At 54.4% G+C, this 13,592-nt stretch overlaps 1 protein-coding gene across 1 annotated transcript in view; it reads left to right on the top strand.

Annotated features, from left to right (window-relative positions):
* Positions 1-367: 367 nt before the first annotated feature.
* The window catches only part of LOC132436927 (solute carrier family 2, facilitated glucose transporter member 5), a 58,634-nt gene continuing 45,409 nt past the window's right edge, over positions 368-13,592 (top strand). Inside the window, exons 1-2 of the mRNA XM_060030004.1 lie at positions 368-848; positions 13,214-13,427. Of these exons, the coding sequence (XP_059885987.1) occupies positions 466-848; positions 13,214-13,427 (597 nt within the window). The 5' untranslated portion in view covers positions 368-465. The remainder of the gene's footprint in view (positions 849-13,213; positions 13,428-13,592) is intronic.

The following is a 13,592-nucleotide window of genomic DNA, read 5'->3' as shown; positions in this document are numbered from 1 at the left end:
GTCAAGGGCGGGGACTTGGGGATGGGGCCGGAGGTTGCGGGGAGCGCCTAGGGACGCGGGCACAGGGACGCGGCAACGGGGCGTGGGTGGGGCTCGCGGGAAAGGCTCCGGGGCCAGCCGCGGGTCCGAAGTCGGGACGTGAGGGCCACGGGGTGGAGCGTGGAGGACGCAGGGGCGTGGTGTGAGGGCGAGGGTGGGGCGCGGGGGCGGGGCGCGGCCGGGGTCCGGACGTGGGCGCCGCGGGGTGGAGCGTGGAGGGCGCGGGGGCGTGGCGGGAGGCGTGGGCGTGGCCTAGGAATAGGGGCGTGGCGTGGCCGCTGGGCGGTTGGGCGGCGGACCTGGAGGGCCCGGGAGGGGCCGAGACGCGGGCGGGGCGGGGACCGGGATGTGAGCGGCTCGTTGGTTTGTGCCCAGACGGCGGCGGCGGCGGCGGCGACCCGGCCCCGGCCCGCTCCGCTCCTGACCATGCCGCCTCCCGCGCCTCCCACAGAGCTGGTGCCGTCGGAGCGCGCCGTGGTGCTGCTATCGTGCGCGCTCTCCGCGCTAGGCTCGGGCCTGCTGGTGGCCACGCACGCCCTGTGGCCCGACCTGCGCAGCCGGGCGCGGCGCCTGCTGCTCTTCCTGTCGCTGGCCGACCTGCTGTCGGCCGCCTCCTACTTCTACGGGGTGCTGCAGGACTTCGAGGGCCCCTCGTGGGACTGCGTGCTGCAGGGCGCGCTCTCCACCTTCGCCAACACCAGCTCCTTCTTCTGGACGGTGGCCATCGCCCTCTACCTGTATCTTAGCATCGTCCGCACCTCGCGCGGCCCCGGAGACGGCCGCCTGCTTTGGGCTTTCCACGTCGTCAGGTGGGTGGCGGCGACGCTGCTTTCCCTCGGGTCCAGTGACCCCTGCCTGGATCCTGTTTGCTGACCCTGTGGCCCTGGCCACCCTCTGGGCCCTGCGTCTTGATTGGACCCCTGGCCAGGCGCCCAGCGGGCAGTGTCTGCTCCTGTCCCGGGACAGCCCTGGGCCAGCAGAATGATGCTAGGCTTGCCTGGGAGATGAACTTGTCCTGAACATCGCCGCAGGGGGCGCCCCTTTGAAGCGGCCCCCGCCATAGCCTCCCAGTGAGGTGGGCGCCTCAGCGCGGCCCCTGGAAGGTGCGAGGGGCCAGAGCTCGCCCTCAGAGCGTGGCCCTGGTAACTTGGAAGCACCTGGAGAGCTGGCGAGGCCACTCTGGGCCCTTGGCCTCCTGCTTCAGTGCGTTCCTGCCATCTCTGCTGACCATGGGGATCGGGGGAAGCAGCTGGTCAGGCTGGGAGATGAGTTCGGTGTGGTGCATTCAGGCTGCCGTCCACCCAGCCCTCTGCCAGATGCAGTGCTTCCGCTGTAAAATTTAGGAAGGACAGTCTTGTTTATCTTTGCTCATCTCTAAACCGCAGGCCCCAATCTCTTGTTATCTCTGTTCTAGATGATCTTACTTTCTTTCCAGAGTTCAGCAACTCTGAAATTGAGGTCAGAGGCAGAGGCTGGTCTGGAAGAGGGCAGCCAGCGGCCTGGAGTCTCTGAGAGTAGAGAAAACCGAGGCCTTGTCCTGCCCTGGCATTGAAGGGTCTCATCCAAGTAACCCTCATCTATGGAAGAAGGTTGGCCCCTTCCTGGTGTAATTTCAAGATTCAAACATCTGGTGGTGTCCTCTGGTGAACCCAAGGCAGGAATTTTAGAGAGCTTCTTTCCTCTTCTCCTTCCTCCAGATAAGAGTGCCAAATGCTGCCCTAATTATAGGTCCTCTCTGTTAAATACTTGAGTTCTTTCCAAGGGACTGAAGATAGTCAGCACTTTGGTAGAGACAGGTCACCTGGGTGTCACCCAGTGAGGTCACAAGCCTGCAATAGTCACTTGACCTCCAGGTCTCAGAGCTGTTGGATGGAGGCCAGCTGGTCCCTGGGAAACTAAACGGCCTGCTTCTCGGCTGTTCAAGTCAAAATGTTTGTAGCAAGCCATTCAGATGTGCCTCAGGTGCTGCAGAGACCCACAGAGAGCGGGGCTGCCTCCCCCCCTCCCGCATACAACCTGATCCCACCAACCATTTCGGAGACCCCGTCCTTGGCAGGCTGGTTGGCTGTGGGCAGCGTGGAGCTCATGTGTACTTGAAAAGGAGCCCAAGACTTTCTTTGCAAGATTGTCTTGTCTTTTTCCCCCTCTTTTGAAAAATACTGAATACAACATATTTTTCAAGTGATAAAGAGAACCTGCTGCAGCTCCTACAGAAAAGACATTTCCTAAGAAACCTTTCTTTTCACTTCTAGGGATGTTTTCTGTGATGCTTAGGGAAGGCCTCCTAAGAAAGCCCATGTGTCCTTCTCTGGCCATAAAAGGGAAGCGAATTGTTCGTCTTGTCTGTTGAATGTGATCCACCTGCTTCTTAAAAGAAAAAAAAAGAAGAAAGAAAGAAAATTACTTGTATCCAAGCTAGAAAGGGACTTTGACAGTTTATTCCCTGTCAGAAGTCAGCACTCATGTTGCTGGTGTGAGACTTGGTAAGACCTGTCCAACAGGTTCATGTATTGACCTAGGTCCTCCCAGACTGTATTGCTAAGGACCCTTCAGTGTCTTTCTTTGGGGGATGAGTTTGTTGCTGCTGAAGGACCTCTTGGCATGGGAAATCTCATCTTCAGCCTCTGGCAGCCCAGGCACCCACTCGCTAACCATTTCAAATGACTGCAAATCAGTCCTCTTCTTCAAACCTTCCAGTCTTGGGAAATATTTTATTTTTATTTATTTAGTTTTTAATATTTATCTATTTTTGGCTGTGTCGGGTCTTAGCTGTGGTACGCAGGTTTTCTAGTGGCGCGCGGGCTCAGTCGTTGTGGCTCGTGGGCTCAGTAGTTGCGGCACATGGGCTTAGTTGCCCCGCGGCATGTGGGATCTTAGTTCCCTGACCAGGGATCAAACCCGCATCCCCTGCATTGGAAGGCGGATTCTTAACCACTGGACCACCAGGGAAGTCCCCCAGAAAATATTTTAAAATATGACAACACAAAGGCTTGCTCTCTCTGTTCTTATGAGTTGATTTTTTTTAAAAAAAACTGACAAATACCTTGAGAAACGGACAAAGGACATTCTGACGAAATAGTAAAAGCATGAATACTCAAAACAATACAACAGTGAGGTACCATTTTCTCATTAAATTAGAGGGAAAAAAATAGTAAGGCAGGATACTAATGTGATAAATGCAGAGGAAACTGGCGTTTTACTACATTATTATTGGCCATGTAAGTGGGAATAATCCACGTAGAAAATATTTGGTTCCTACCCCTTGATCCCAGCAATCCTATCTGTAGGCATCTAGTCTAAGGAGATAAACCAGATTACATGCCAAGTTGGACGCACAAAGGAGTTTGCGTGGCATGTTAGCCAGCACAGTGATGAGAATTTGAAAGCAACCTAAATGTTCAAAAAGTCAGGGCTCAGTAAGTTATAGACTACACCCCACCCAGAAGTGTTATGCTGCCAGTAACTACTGGCCATGAACTCTATAAGTCATATATTTTTTAAACGGTATGATACAACGTTAAGTGGGAAAAGCCATCTATAAAACGAAATGCAGCCATGCACCGCAGGAGGCTGGAGAGAGTCGCAGGCAAGTTCCCACAAAGCGCCTGCCTGGCCCCTGGGACCCCATCATAATGCCTGACATAGTTTCCTTTACAGAAAGACTTTTATCTCGTTGGGGAAGGAGGGCAGCTTAGACTTTATCCTCAGAGAAATTGCCTGGCATCACAAGCTGCATCAGGCTCCTGAGGTCTTGCAAGGATCAGGCTTTGATCCTCCATAACCCAGGGGATTCACCCAGAGATGCTCACCCTCCAGCCACAGCTGATGAGACTTTCCCAAGCCCACAGAGCTGTTAGCAGGAGGCTCAGGGTTAGAACTTCAAGGTCAGTGCCCCTTTTAGGATTCCATCTTGTCTCTTGGCCTTGATAATAATTTTTTAAACTGAGAGATAATTCAACAATCGTTTATTTTTAACTTTCCAGATTCCCCCCCATCATTAACACTTTACCATGTTAGCTTTACTTATCCTCTCCAATTATTTTTTTCCTGGAACCATGTAAGAATAAGTTACAGGGACTTCCCTGGTGGTGCAGTGGTTAAGAAACCACCTGCCAATGCAGGAGACATGGTTCGATCCCTGGTCCGGGAAGAAACTAAGCCCGTGAGCCACAACTACTGAGCCCATGTGCTGCAACTCCTGAAGCCCGCACGCCTAGAGCCTGTGCTCCGCAACAAGAGAAGCCACCGCAATGAGAAGCCCGCGCACCACAACAAAGAGTAGCCCCTGATCGCCACAACTAGAGAAAGCCCGTGTGCAGCAACGAAGACCCAACACAGCCAAAAATAAAATTAAAAAAAAAAAAGTAAGTTACAGACCTGATGCCCCCAACTCCTAAATCCTTCAGTGTGCATTTATTTCCAAAAGACAAGGACAGTCTCTTGCGTGACCACGTACACCTCCCCAAAGCAGAGAGTAACGTGGAGCAGTGCCAATATCTGATTGTGTTATGTGAAGAAGGAAAAAGGCAAAGCAACTAAAAAAAAAATATGTGTGTGTGTCTGGTAAGAAACAAAATCTGATTGTGGATCTGTTGAGGTTTTGCCAGTTGTCTAATAAGGTCGCCGATAGCAAAGGGACTTGGTTTTCATGTCTCTTTATCCTCCTTCAGTCGGGAGCAGTGTTGCCGTCTTCCTTGGTGTTTCACGGCTGGTCTTTTTGAAGAGTACAGGCCCGTTATTGTGTAGGACGTCCTCCCTCACCTGGGTTGCCTGATGCTTCCTCGGGAGTGGATGCAGGATCTGCACCTTGGGCTGGAATCTCACAGAAACCTGATCTCGCTTCCTACCTGGTGGTGGCTGGCGACTTGGATTTGTTCCGTTCCCGGTGATGTTCACTTTGATTGCTTGGTCAAGGTGTTATCTGCCCGTTCACCTCCTGGAACTCCTCGAAGTCTCACCCAAGGGTTTCCCATCCCCTGATTCCGACAGCATTCGCGGTGACTCTTCCGGATGTTGCCGCATTTTCAAAGTGTGAGAATATTCTGTGTTCAGGGAAAGCCCTGCGATAAGCCCCTTTCTACTGTGTCTTAGCTGTGGAGGCGGCGCGGTCCCGACACCACGTATTTTAGTGATGGACTGCAGTATAGTTGATTTACAATGTCGTGTTAGTTCCAGGTGAACAGCACAGTGATTCCGTTATATATTTATATTGTTTTTCAGATTCTTTTCCCTTATAGATTATTACAAAATATTGAGTATAGTTCCCTGTGCTATACAGTAGGTCCTCGTTGTTTCTCTCTTTTATATAGTGTGTGTGTTTATGTTAATCCCACACTCCTAATTTGTCCACCCCCCTTTCCCCTTTGGTAACCACAAGTTGCTTTTCTAAGTCTGTACCCATATCTTACATGCATGTGGATAAGCATCTGTGACCAGTGTGTTTGCAGTTCTCACCTAAGAAAGGGCTGGGCGGCTTAGCCTGCAGCAGCTATGGGCGGGGTCATTTCCTTTCAGATAAGATAAGCACGAAACCGTCTCTGTCTCCCTGCAGAAGGTGACCTGCCTATCAAAAGCAGTCTTCAGCCCTTCTTCCCCTGCAAGGTGGTGGGCTCCTTCTGAACCAGTACGGCAGGGTCATGGACTGTCCCCTCACCGCTGGGCCAGGTGTGTCCTGTGATTGCAGGGGGAGGTCAGGCTGGGGCGCCTCGTCTCGCCGCGTCAGAAGGGGAGCCCAGGCCGAGCTGGCAGCCTCGAGCAGCCTTTGGGTTTCTTCTGGCCCCACTGAAGTGGGGATAGGTGTGGGCATGACCCCCGGCCCACGTGCCCACCCACCCTCTGGCATTTGCTGGAGGCTCTGGAGGAAGAGAGAAGTCTATGGCATCCCAAGTTCACCATGAAAAACCCTGCTGTGGGGATTGGGAAGTTCCAGCGCAGAGAAAAGGGAACCCGTGGGCCCCGAAGGGGAGAGCCTGCAAGCTCTCTAATCAGACACCGGCTCACTCACAGCAGGGCCCAGTGACAAGGCCCCAAGTGGGCAGTGTCTGAATGGGGGGGAACCCAGTGGTTGTGTGAACAGCACCCCACGTCAGACAGTGCTCCCCAAAATGACAAGAGCTAAACCGGCTTTGTTTGCTGAGGGCCCTGCTGCAGTGAGGTCTCTGCGCTGCATTTGCGTGTCCGTGGGACACCCGCTGCGGCACCAGAGGCTGCCCCTTGACCCTGCCGGGGCAGAGTCAGAGTCTACCCCGGGCCCAGGTGCGCAGGAGAGCGTCCCTGAGTGCTGCACAGTGCTCCTTGGCACCCACAGAGCCAGGGCTGCAGAGGCCCGTGCCAGGGGCTGAGTGTTTAGAAGTTCCCTTGGACGCCTTTCCCCACCTCTGCGGCCAGGGCTACCGAGCGACCGACCTCGCGGTGGCCTGGCCGGTGGCTGACACCCTGAACTCCCACGTCCTGGCCCCTGCCCCACGCATAACAATAAGAGCCCATTGCTGGGGCAGAAACCTCCAGGCGGCCTCCTCGGGCCTGGATTCCTTGCACCAGGCTGTGCCCCCTGCAGCTGCATCCCTCCGGCCCGGGCCCGGCTCTGTCCTGCTCCCAAGAGCTTTCAAAACTGGCACATGGTTGCCGGATAGTTTCGTTCTCAGAGCATCTTGGGGTCATGGTCACATTCAAGGCCTTCCATAGGCCGCAGGCACATGGACCAGGCTCTGCTGTTTGGGGGAGAAGACCCTCTTGTGGCCTTCCCATCAGGTGCCACCCTGCACCAGAGATCTGTAGGAAGGGTGAGGTTTGGGGGGAGGGGGGCGTGCAGGAATCCAGCGGTGGATTGTGCAGACCTTGAGCCCTTGGTGCGGAGGGGGAAGGGTGTTCCCAGCCCTGACTGTGAAAGCGGCTCTGTCACCACAGGTGTCCCCCTCCCTGACTGGTGGGACAGGTTGTTTCAGAAGATCCCCAGCTGGGCAGACCGGGAACTCTGAAGGAAAGCCAGAGCCTCGCTCTCAGGGGCACCGGCCGCCTCTCGTGATCGTCTGACACATGCCACGGAATCCAGGTGTGGGACGCGGCCTGCTCACCGACCGCCTGATCCCACAGTGCTTCAACTTCTCATGGGGCGACTGAAGAACAAAGTGAATGTCGAGTTCCAAAAGCCAAGCTCATGACCAGTCTGCAGGGCGTTTGTCAGTTTACCCCTCCCCTAAGCCTGCTGAGGGCCCCCAGCTCTGCTGGTCTGGGTGTCAGGGGGTGTCCCAGGGCTGGGCTGCCGTCCCCTGCCCTGGCATGTCTCTCCCCCAGAGTTGGTAGAGAGCACCTGCCCTCATCTGCTGTGGCAGCCCTGACAAAGCCTGCAGACTGGGTGGGGTGCTTAAACAACAGACATCCCTTCTCTCCCGGTCCTGGAGGCTGGAAGTCGGAGGTCCAAGTGTAGGCAGGGTTGGTTTCCGCTGAGGCCTCTCTCCTTGGCTTGCAGACGGCCGTCTGCACCCTGTGTCCTCACACGGTCATCCCTCAGTGAGTGCCTGCATCCTAATCTCTTCTTACAAGGACACCTGTCCTATTGGATTAGGACCCACCCAGTGACCTCATTTTAACCTAATCACCTCTTTAAAGACCCTGTCTCCAGATACGTCGCGTCCCAACGTACTGGGGGTTAGGACTTCAACACAGGAATTTGGGGGCAGGAGGGGACATACTCAGCCTATAACTGCCTCCGAAGGGGGAGGAAGCCAACTTGGAGTCTGGCCTCGGTTTCCACACAAACACACGTGAGAGCTGGGGCCTGGGCACCTCTGGGAGCAGCTCTTGGTGCCCCTCCAAGTGGGGGATTCTGCTCAGACAGTGGTCTGCAGGCCCTCTCCATCTAGGTGACCCCAGCCATGCTTCTTCTCTGCCTGCATCACAGGTTTGGAGAGAAGGAGCCTCATTGGTCACCTGCTTTAACCATGTCCCTCCTCAGTGCCTTTCGTAGCATCCCCTGCACGTGGTCACATGGCTTCCTTCCCCTGATGGGGGACGCTGCCGGTTTAGCCCTTGGCTTTGGGACTGAGCAGGATGCCTGTCCTTTCCTTCAGCCGCCTGAGTCTGCTCTGCTAGCAGGACGTCCCCAAGAGTCTTCCAGTACTCGAGGCCCAGCTCCAGGCCCAGCACGCCCTCACATGCCCGCTCTGGTGACAGCTTCACAGTCTCAGGTTTAGAATGTGGGTCCCAGGTGTCCACACGGAGGCAGGACAGTTTGCTGGCCGTTCTCCATCACCCACGTCTGGGCATCAGGGCAACCCCTCCGACCAAACACCTTCTGGGTCCCAGTCAGCTACAGCCCTTGGTCCGTTTCTCATGTGCTGTTGTTAAGCTGTATCTTACTTGTTCTGATTTTGTTTGTTTGTTGATTGAGGGCTGCTTTTTATTTTTTTGGAGGGATAAAAAACTGTTAGGTGGTGCATGTCAGAAATTAGCAGTAGACGTTTCTGGAAAGTGAGAATTAGGTCACACATGTCTCTGTAGAGTTCCTCCCAGAGTTGGACACCACCTAAAACTCAGGGTGGCCACTTGGCCAGAGAACAGCTTGGCGTATTGAGGTTGCCAAAGAGATTTTCTCCTGGCTCTATAGGTGAGAGCCTGGGGCGGGGCAGCTTCAGCCCCCTGTCCTTTTCATCCTCTGTCCGGTGGTGGCCTGGAGCTGGCTTGTGGGACCCGATTGTTAAATTTCAGGGCATTTTGTGGGCTGATTGTTAGATAGAACATTGTTAAAAATTAAATTATATAAACTTACAATTAAATAAATTGCATTAAAAACAAAAGTAACATACTCAAAACTCCTTAGGTCCTAATTATACTTTTTAAAAAAATTATTTTATTTATTTATTTATTTATGGCTGTGCTGGGTCTTCGTTCCTGCGCTTGGGCTTTCTCTAGTTGCGGTGAGCGGGTGCTATTCTTCGTTGTGGTGCGCAGGCTTCTCACTGCGGTGGCTTCTCTTGTTGGGGAGCATGGGCTCTAGGTGCGCGGGCAGTAGTTGTGGCTCGTGAGCTCTAGAGCGCAGGCTCAGTAGCTTTGGTGCACGGGCTTAGTTGCTCCGTGGCATGTGGGATCTTCCCGGACCAGGGCTCAAACCCGTGTCCCCCGCATTGACAGGCGGATTCTTAACCACTGTGCCACCAGGGAAGTCCCCTAATTATACTTCTGTTGATTTGTAGAGCAGACGTCAGCAGACTTGTCCTGTACAGGACCAGATAGTATTTTCAGATCTGTGGGCCATGCGACCTCCGATGCCACTGCTCAGCTCAGCTCTGGCAGCTTGGAAGAAGCCATGGATGATGTAGAACCCGTGAGTGTGGCTGTATGCAGTAAAACTTTATTTTAAAAAACAGACGGAATCAGGAGCTTGGGATGGACACATACGCGTGACTGTATATAAGACCGATAACTAATAAGAACCCACTGTAGAGCACAGGGAACTCTACTCAGTACTCTGTAATGACCTATATGGGAAAAGAACCTTAAAAAGAGTGGATATATGTATATGTATAACTGATTCACTTTGCTGTACACCTGAAACTAACACAACGTTTTAAATCAACTATGCTCCAATTTAAAAAATAAAATAAATAAATAAATAACAGATTGGGCCGGATTTGGTCTGAGGGCCCTAGTTTGCTGGACCCCTGTTCTAGATTTAAGAAAGTGATAGAGAAAGTGTTAGTAGTAAAGATTAAATGCAAAAGTGTTTCTTGTCTCCGTACTTAAGCCCTGGCGGCAGCCACGTCGGGGCAGGTGGGAAGCCGCATATTTCAGGGGGAGGTGATGAGAAGGGGCCATGTCCCAGAGCAGGAAAAAAGAAGAAACATTCTTCCAGTGTTGGAAAAGTATTACCTGATCCACAGAGAGGTTGCTGACGTCAAGTCGACCCAGTGAAGTCCCAGCTCTCGTCTGGTCCCCCAGGTCTTCCTCATTTCACTTCCATCTTAGTCATTAAGGAAAATGAAAAGGTCAGCCACCTTCTCATCACGGAACTACTCTCATTGGCTGACTGCGACCGCAGGTTGGCTGCAGATACCAGAGTTCTGCAAAACTCAACAGAAGCCTCCTGTGAGAATCAGTTGGCTATGTGGAATGTACGATAAGGAGTATTGTGTATTTTATTATTATTTACAAATTGTGTGCCCCGCGTCCTTTAGATCAGTAAAATTCATAATCAGTTTATGTTTGTGTACGTACACACACACACACGCACGCACACACACGCGCGTGCGTAGATGGCTTTCTGATGTTAAAACATCACCAGCACACCATTGTCCGTACCTGTACATTACGAGTCTGGTAGAGCCTGCCTGGCGGGGTTATTAGACCGTCCCTCCCACTCCATTCCCACTGCTCTCTGAGGTCACCTTTTCTTCCACCTCCACTCAGGTACCTCCCCAGGCAGCTTCTGGCCTCAGCAGAGCTGCTGTCTGTGCTTGAGTTCAAACAGCAGCTCTGATTGATCAACCCACGTGCTCAGCCCTTTCAAAGCCGTCTATTTGGTCTTCCCTCGAGCAATTTTCCATCACAGGTTCAGCTCCAGGCACAGCCCAGTAACACAGAGGAAATACGTCACTGGGTAGCTTTTGTACAACAAACCTAAAGTTGTGAAATGTGGGGCTGTCACCAGGGGCCCTGGTCCCCAGGGGCCGTAGGGATGCTGAGGAGGGAAAGAAGCTGCTTCCTCCCACCAAGCCTGTGCTCCCCCATCCCGCTGGGGTGGGAATCCTCTGCTCCAGTCCTGCCGGGTGTTGGTCCCTAAGCACTGCTCTCCCATCTCTAACTTCAGGATTTCCGGTTCAGCCCTTTAAAAGCCTTTCACCTCCTTTCAGTAAAGTCCTTTCAGTGAATATTTAAAGAGTAAATTGGGAAAAGCTGTCTCAGTCACTTGGTTCAAACTTCATTTGTTCACTCATTCATTCAGTTCATTCATTCGTTCATTCATTCATTCAGCAGGTCCTAGTTTTGCCCCTGTCGTGTGCCAGGCACTGGTGTAGATGCCAAGATAGAGCAGTGAATCCACATGGCCCTCGCCTCGTGGAGCTCATAGCTGACATGTGTTGTCCTAAAATCCCAGGATGGCGTGAGTTTTAAAACAGTAACCCTTTGGTTTGATACTAATATATATTAACTCACCAGATCAATAACTTTGCATAGCACAAACATTTAAAATAGACACACTCCATCCATTTGAAGTGTAACTTGGTACCTTTCTCATAATCCTTGTTTTTTTAATAAATTTATTTATTTTATGTATTTATTTTTGGCTGCATTTGGTCTTCTTTGCTGCGCGCGGGCTTTTTCTACTTGCGGCGAGCAGGGGCTACTCTTCGTTGCGGTGCACGGGCTTCTCGCTGTGGTGGCTTCTCGTTGCAGAGCACAGGCTCTAGGCACGGGGCTTCAGTAGTTGCGGCACATGGGCTCAGTAGTTCTGGCTCGCGGGCTCTAGAGCGCAGGCTCAGTAGTTGTGGCGCACAGGCTTAGTTGCTCCGTGGCATGTGGGATCTTCCCGGAGCAGGGCTTGAACCCGTGTCCGCTGCATTGGCAGGCGGATTCTTAACCCCTGTGCCACCAGGCAAGTCCCCACCATCCTTTAATTTCTATGGGGTTTTGGCCCCTTCCGTGCTCTTGTGACTTCAGGGAGGATGTGCTGCTTCTGTCTCTGCTGGGCTGTCGGGGCAGCAGAGCTGAGGGTGGCACCCAGTGGCCCGCCCCAGGCTCTGGTCCCTCCTGCAGAGGCCAGTGAGGGGAGGAGGTACCAAGTCTTTCCTGGGCCCAGGAAGCGGACTTTCTCCCTTTCCTCGCCATCCCTGCCCTGCCTCGTCCCCGGCCCTGCGGCATTTGGAGACCCTTATAAAATCACAGCCCTTGTAGCCTCGTTTTGGTAACAGACTAAGTGCAACTGTGGCCTCATCATTGTTCTACGACCTTCTTTCAGAAAGAGCCGATATTCCTTACACAGAGCCCTCAAGACAGAACCAGTTCTGAACTAAACGTTTTCCTGATGACACTGTCCTATTTACTTACTGCTTGTTCTCTGGGCGGCCGACCTACCACGTAGGCCCGTGTGTCCTCCTGGGGGCAGAGACCGCGCAGGCCTCATCATCCCTGGTGGCTACACCGCAGGCCCGGATCCTGGGACCTGGGGACAAGCCTCACTGACAACACTGGTCGTAAATGCGGACACGCTCACCCTGTCCCGCATGCTGGATGTAACGCTGATGAGTTTATTCTCGTGACAACCAGCAACGAGGCTCTGCTCCAGGCACCGTGGTCACCCCACTCTGTGGAGAAAAACACGGATGCGTTGCAGCCGCGTGGGGCAGGGCCGAGACTCGGACCCAGCCTGCTGCATCGCAGTCCAAGCTCTTAACCACCCTGCCGGGCCGCCACATAGCTTCTGTGTGTTTTAAAAGGCTGATTTAAAAGGCTTGGCGAGGAGACTCGCGCGGGGACCACTGGGGAGGGGCCTTGGGGCTCAGCCCTAATCCCAGCTGTGTCGCCATTGCAGCAAACTCTAGAAAAGTCAGCCCAGCACTGCGCTGAGAGGGGGCCCCCGCCCCAGGGTCTGGGCTTTAGTGGGCCCCTTGGACCCTTGCCAGTGCCCGCCCCTTCCCGTAGAGCAAGGAGGGCTCAGGACCGAGGAGACGTGTCCGCCCGGAGCCCGGGGCCCCTCTTCTGGTTCCTGCTGTGGGTGCACGGGACCCAGACAACCCCGGGCCACCAGTGTGTGCACCCCTGGGCCCAGGCTGGCCGGGGGGCCTGTCGGCGGGGTGGTGGGTGAGGCTTGTCCGCGTGGGCTGGTGTCTGCAGGCCAGTGCACAGGCCCCTCGGTGCGGGAAGGAGCCGGCCGTCCCCATGCCACGGCGTCCCAGCGCCCGTCTCCGAGGAGCCTGGCAATTCTGAAATAGAACCCGGCCTCCAAGGGCTTGGGAGGGAGGCCAGGGCACCCCGGGCTTGGCAGGGCTTGGGCAGAGCAGGGCTGGGTGGGGGGGTTTGAGGACGCCCGCCCCTCCTTTCTCCGGGAACACTGTCTGCTGCACGCTTGGGAGAGCACCGTCCTTCTTGCCGACACGGCATCCCGGTCCCTTCGCCCTCGCTGGCTTTGCCGGGAGCCGGGTCTCACCTCACCGCCCCCTGTCTGCTCCTTGTTCCTCAGCTGGGGGATTCCGCTGGTCATCACCGTGGCGGCTGTCACTCTAAGGAAGATCGGCTACGACGCCTCGGACGTGTCCGTGGGCTGGTGCTGGATCGACCTGGAGGCGGAGGACCGCGTGCTCTGGATGCTGCTGACCGGGAAGCTGTGGGAGATGCTCGCCTACGTCACGCTGCCCGTGATCTACCTCCTCATCCGGAAGCACATCAACAGAGCGGTAGGTGCCCCGCGGGGCCCCGGCCCAGAGCTCTGTGTGGCCACCGTGTCCCGGCGTCGGGCTTGGCTGCCGTAGGGGACGGGACTGGTGACCGACCAGAGTGACGGAGGCTTTGCTGTGCCTCAGGCGCCGTGACGTGCACTGAATTAATAAGCATCGTGGCTT

This window comes from Delphinus delphis, chromosome 1, assembly GCF_949987515.2.
Source record: "Delphinus delphis chromosome 1, mDelDel1.2, whole genome shotgun sequence".
In the NCBI taxonomy this organism is placed as follows: Eukaryota; Metazoa; Chordata; class Mammalia; order Artiodactyla; family Delphinidae; genus Delphinus; species Delphinus delphis.
Note: the sequence above shows the minus strand (reverse complement) of the source record. Positions and strands in the feature narration are given on the sequence as shown.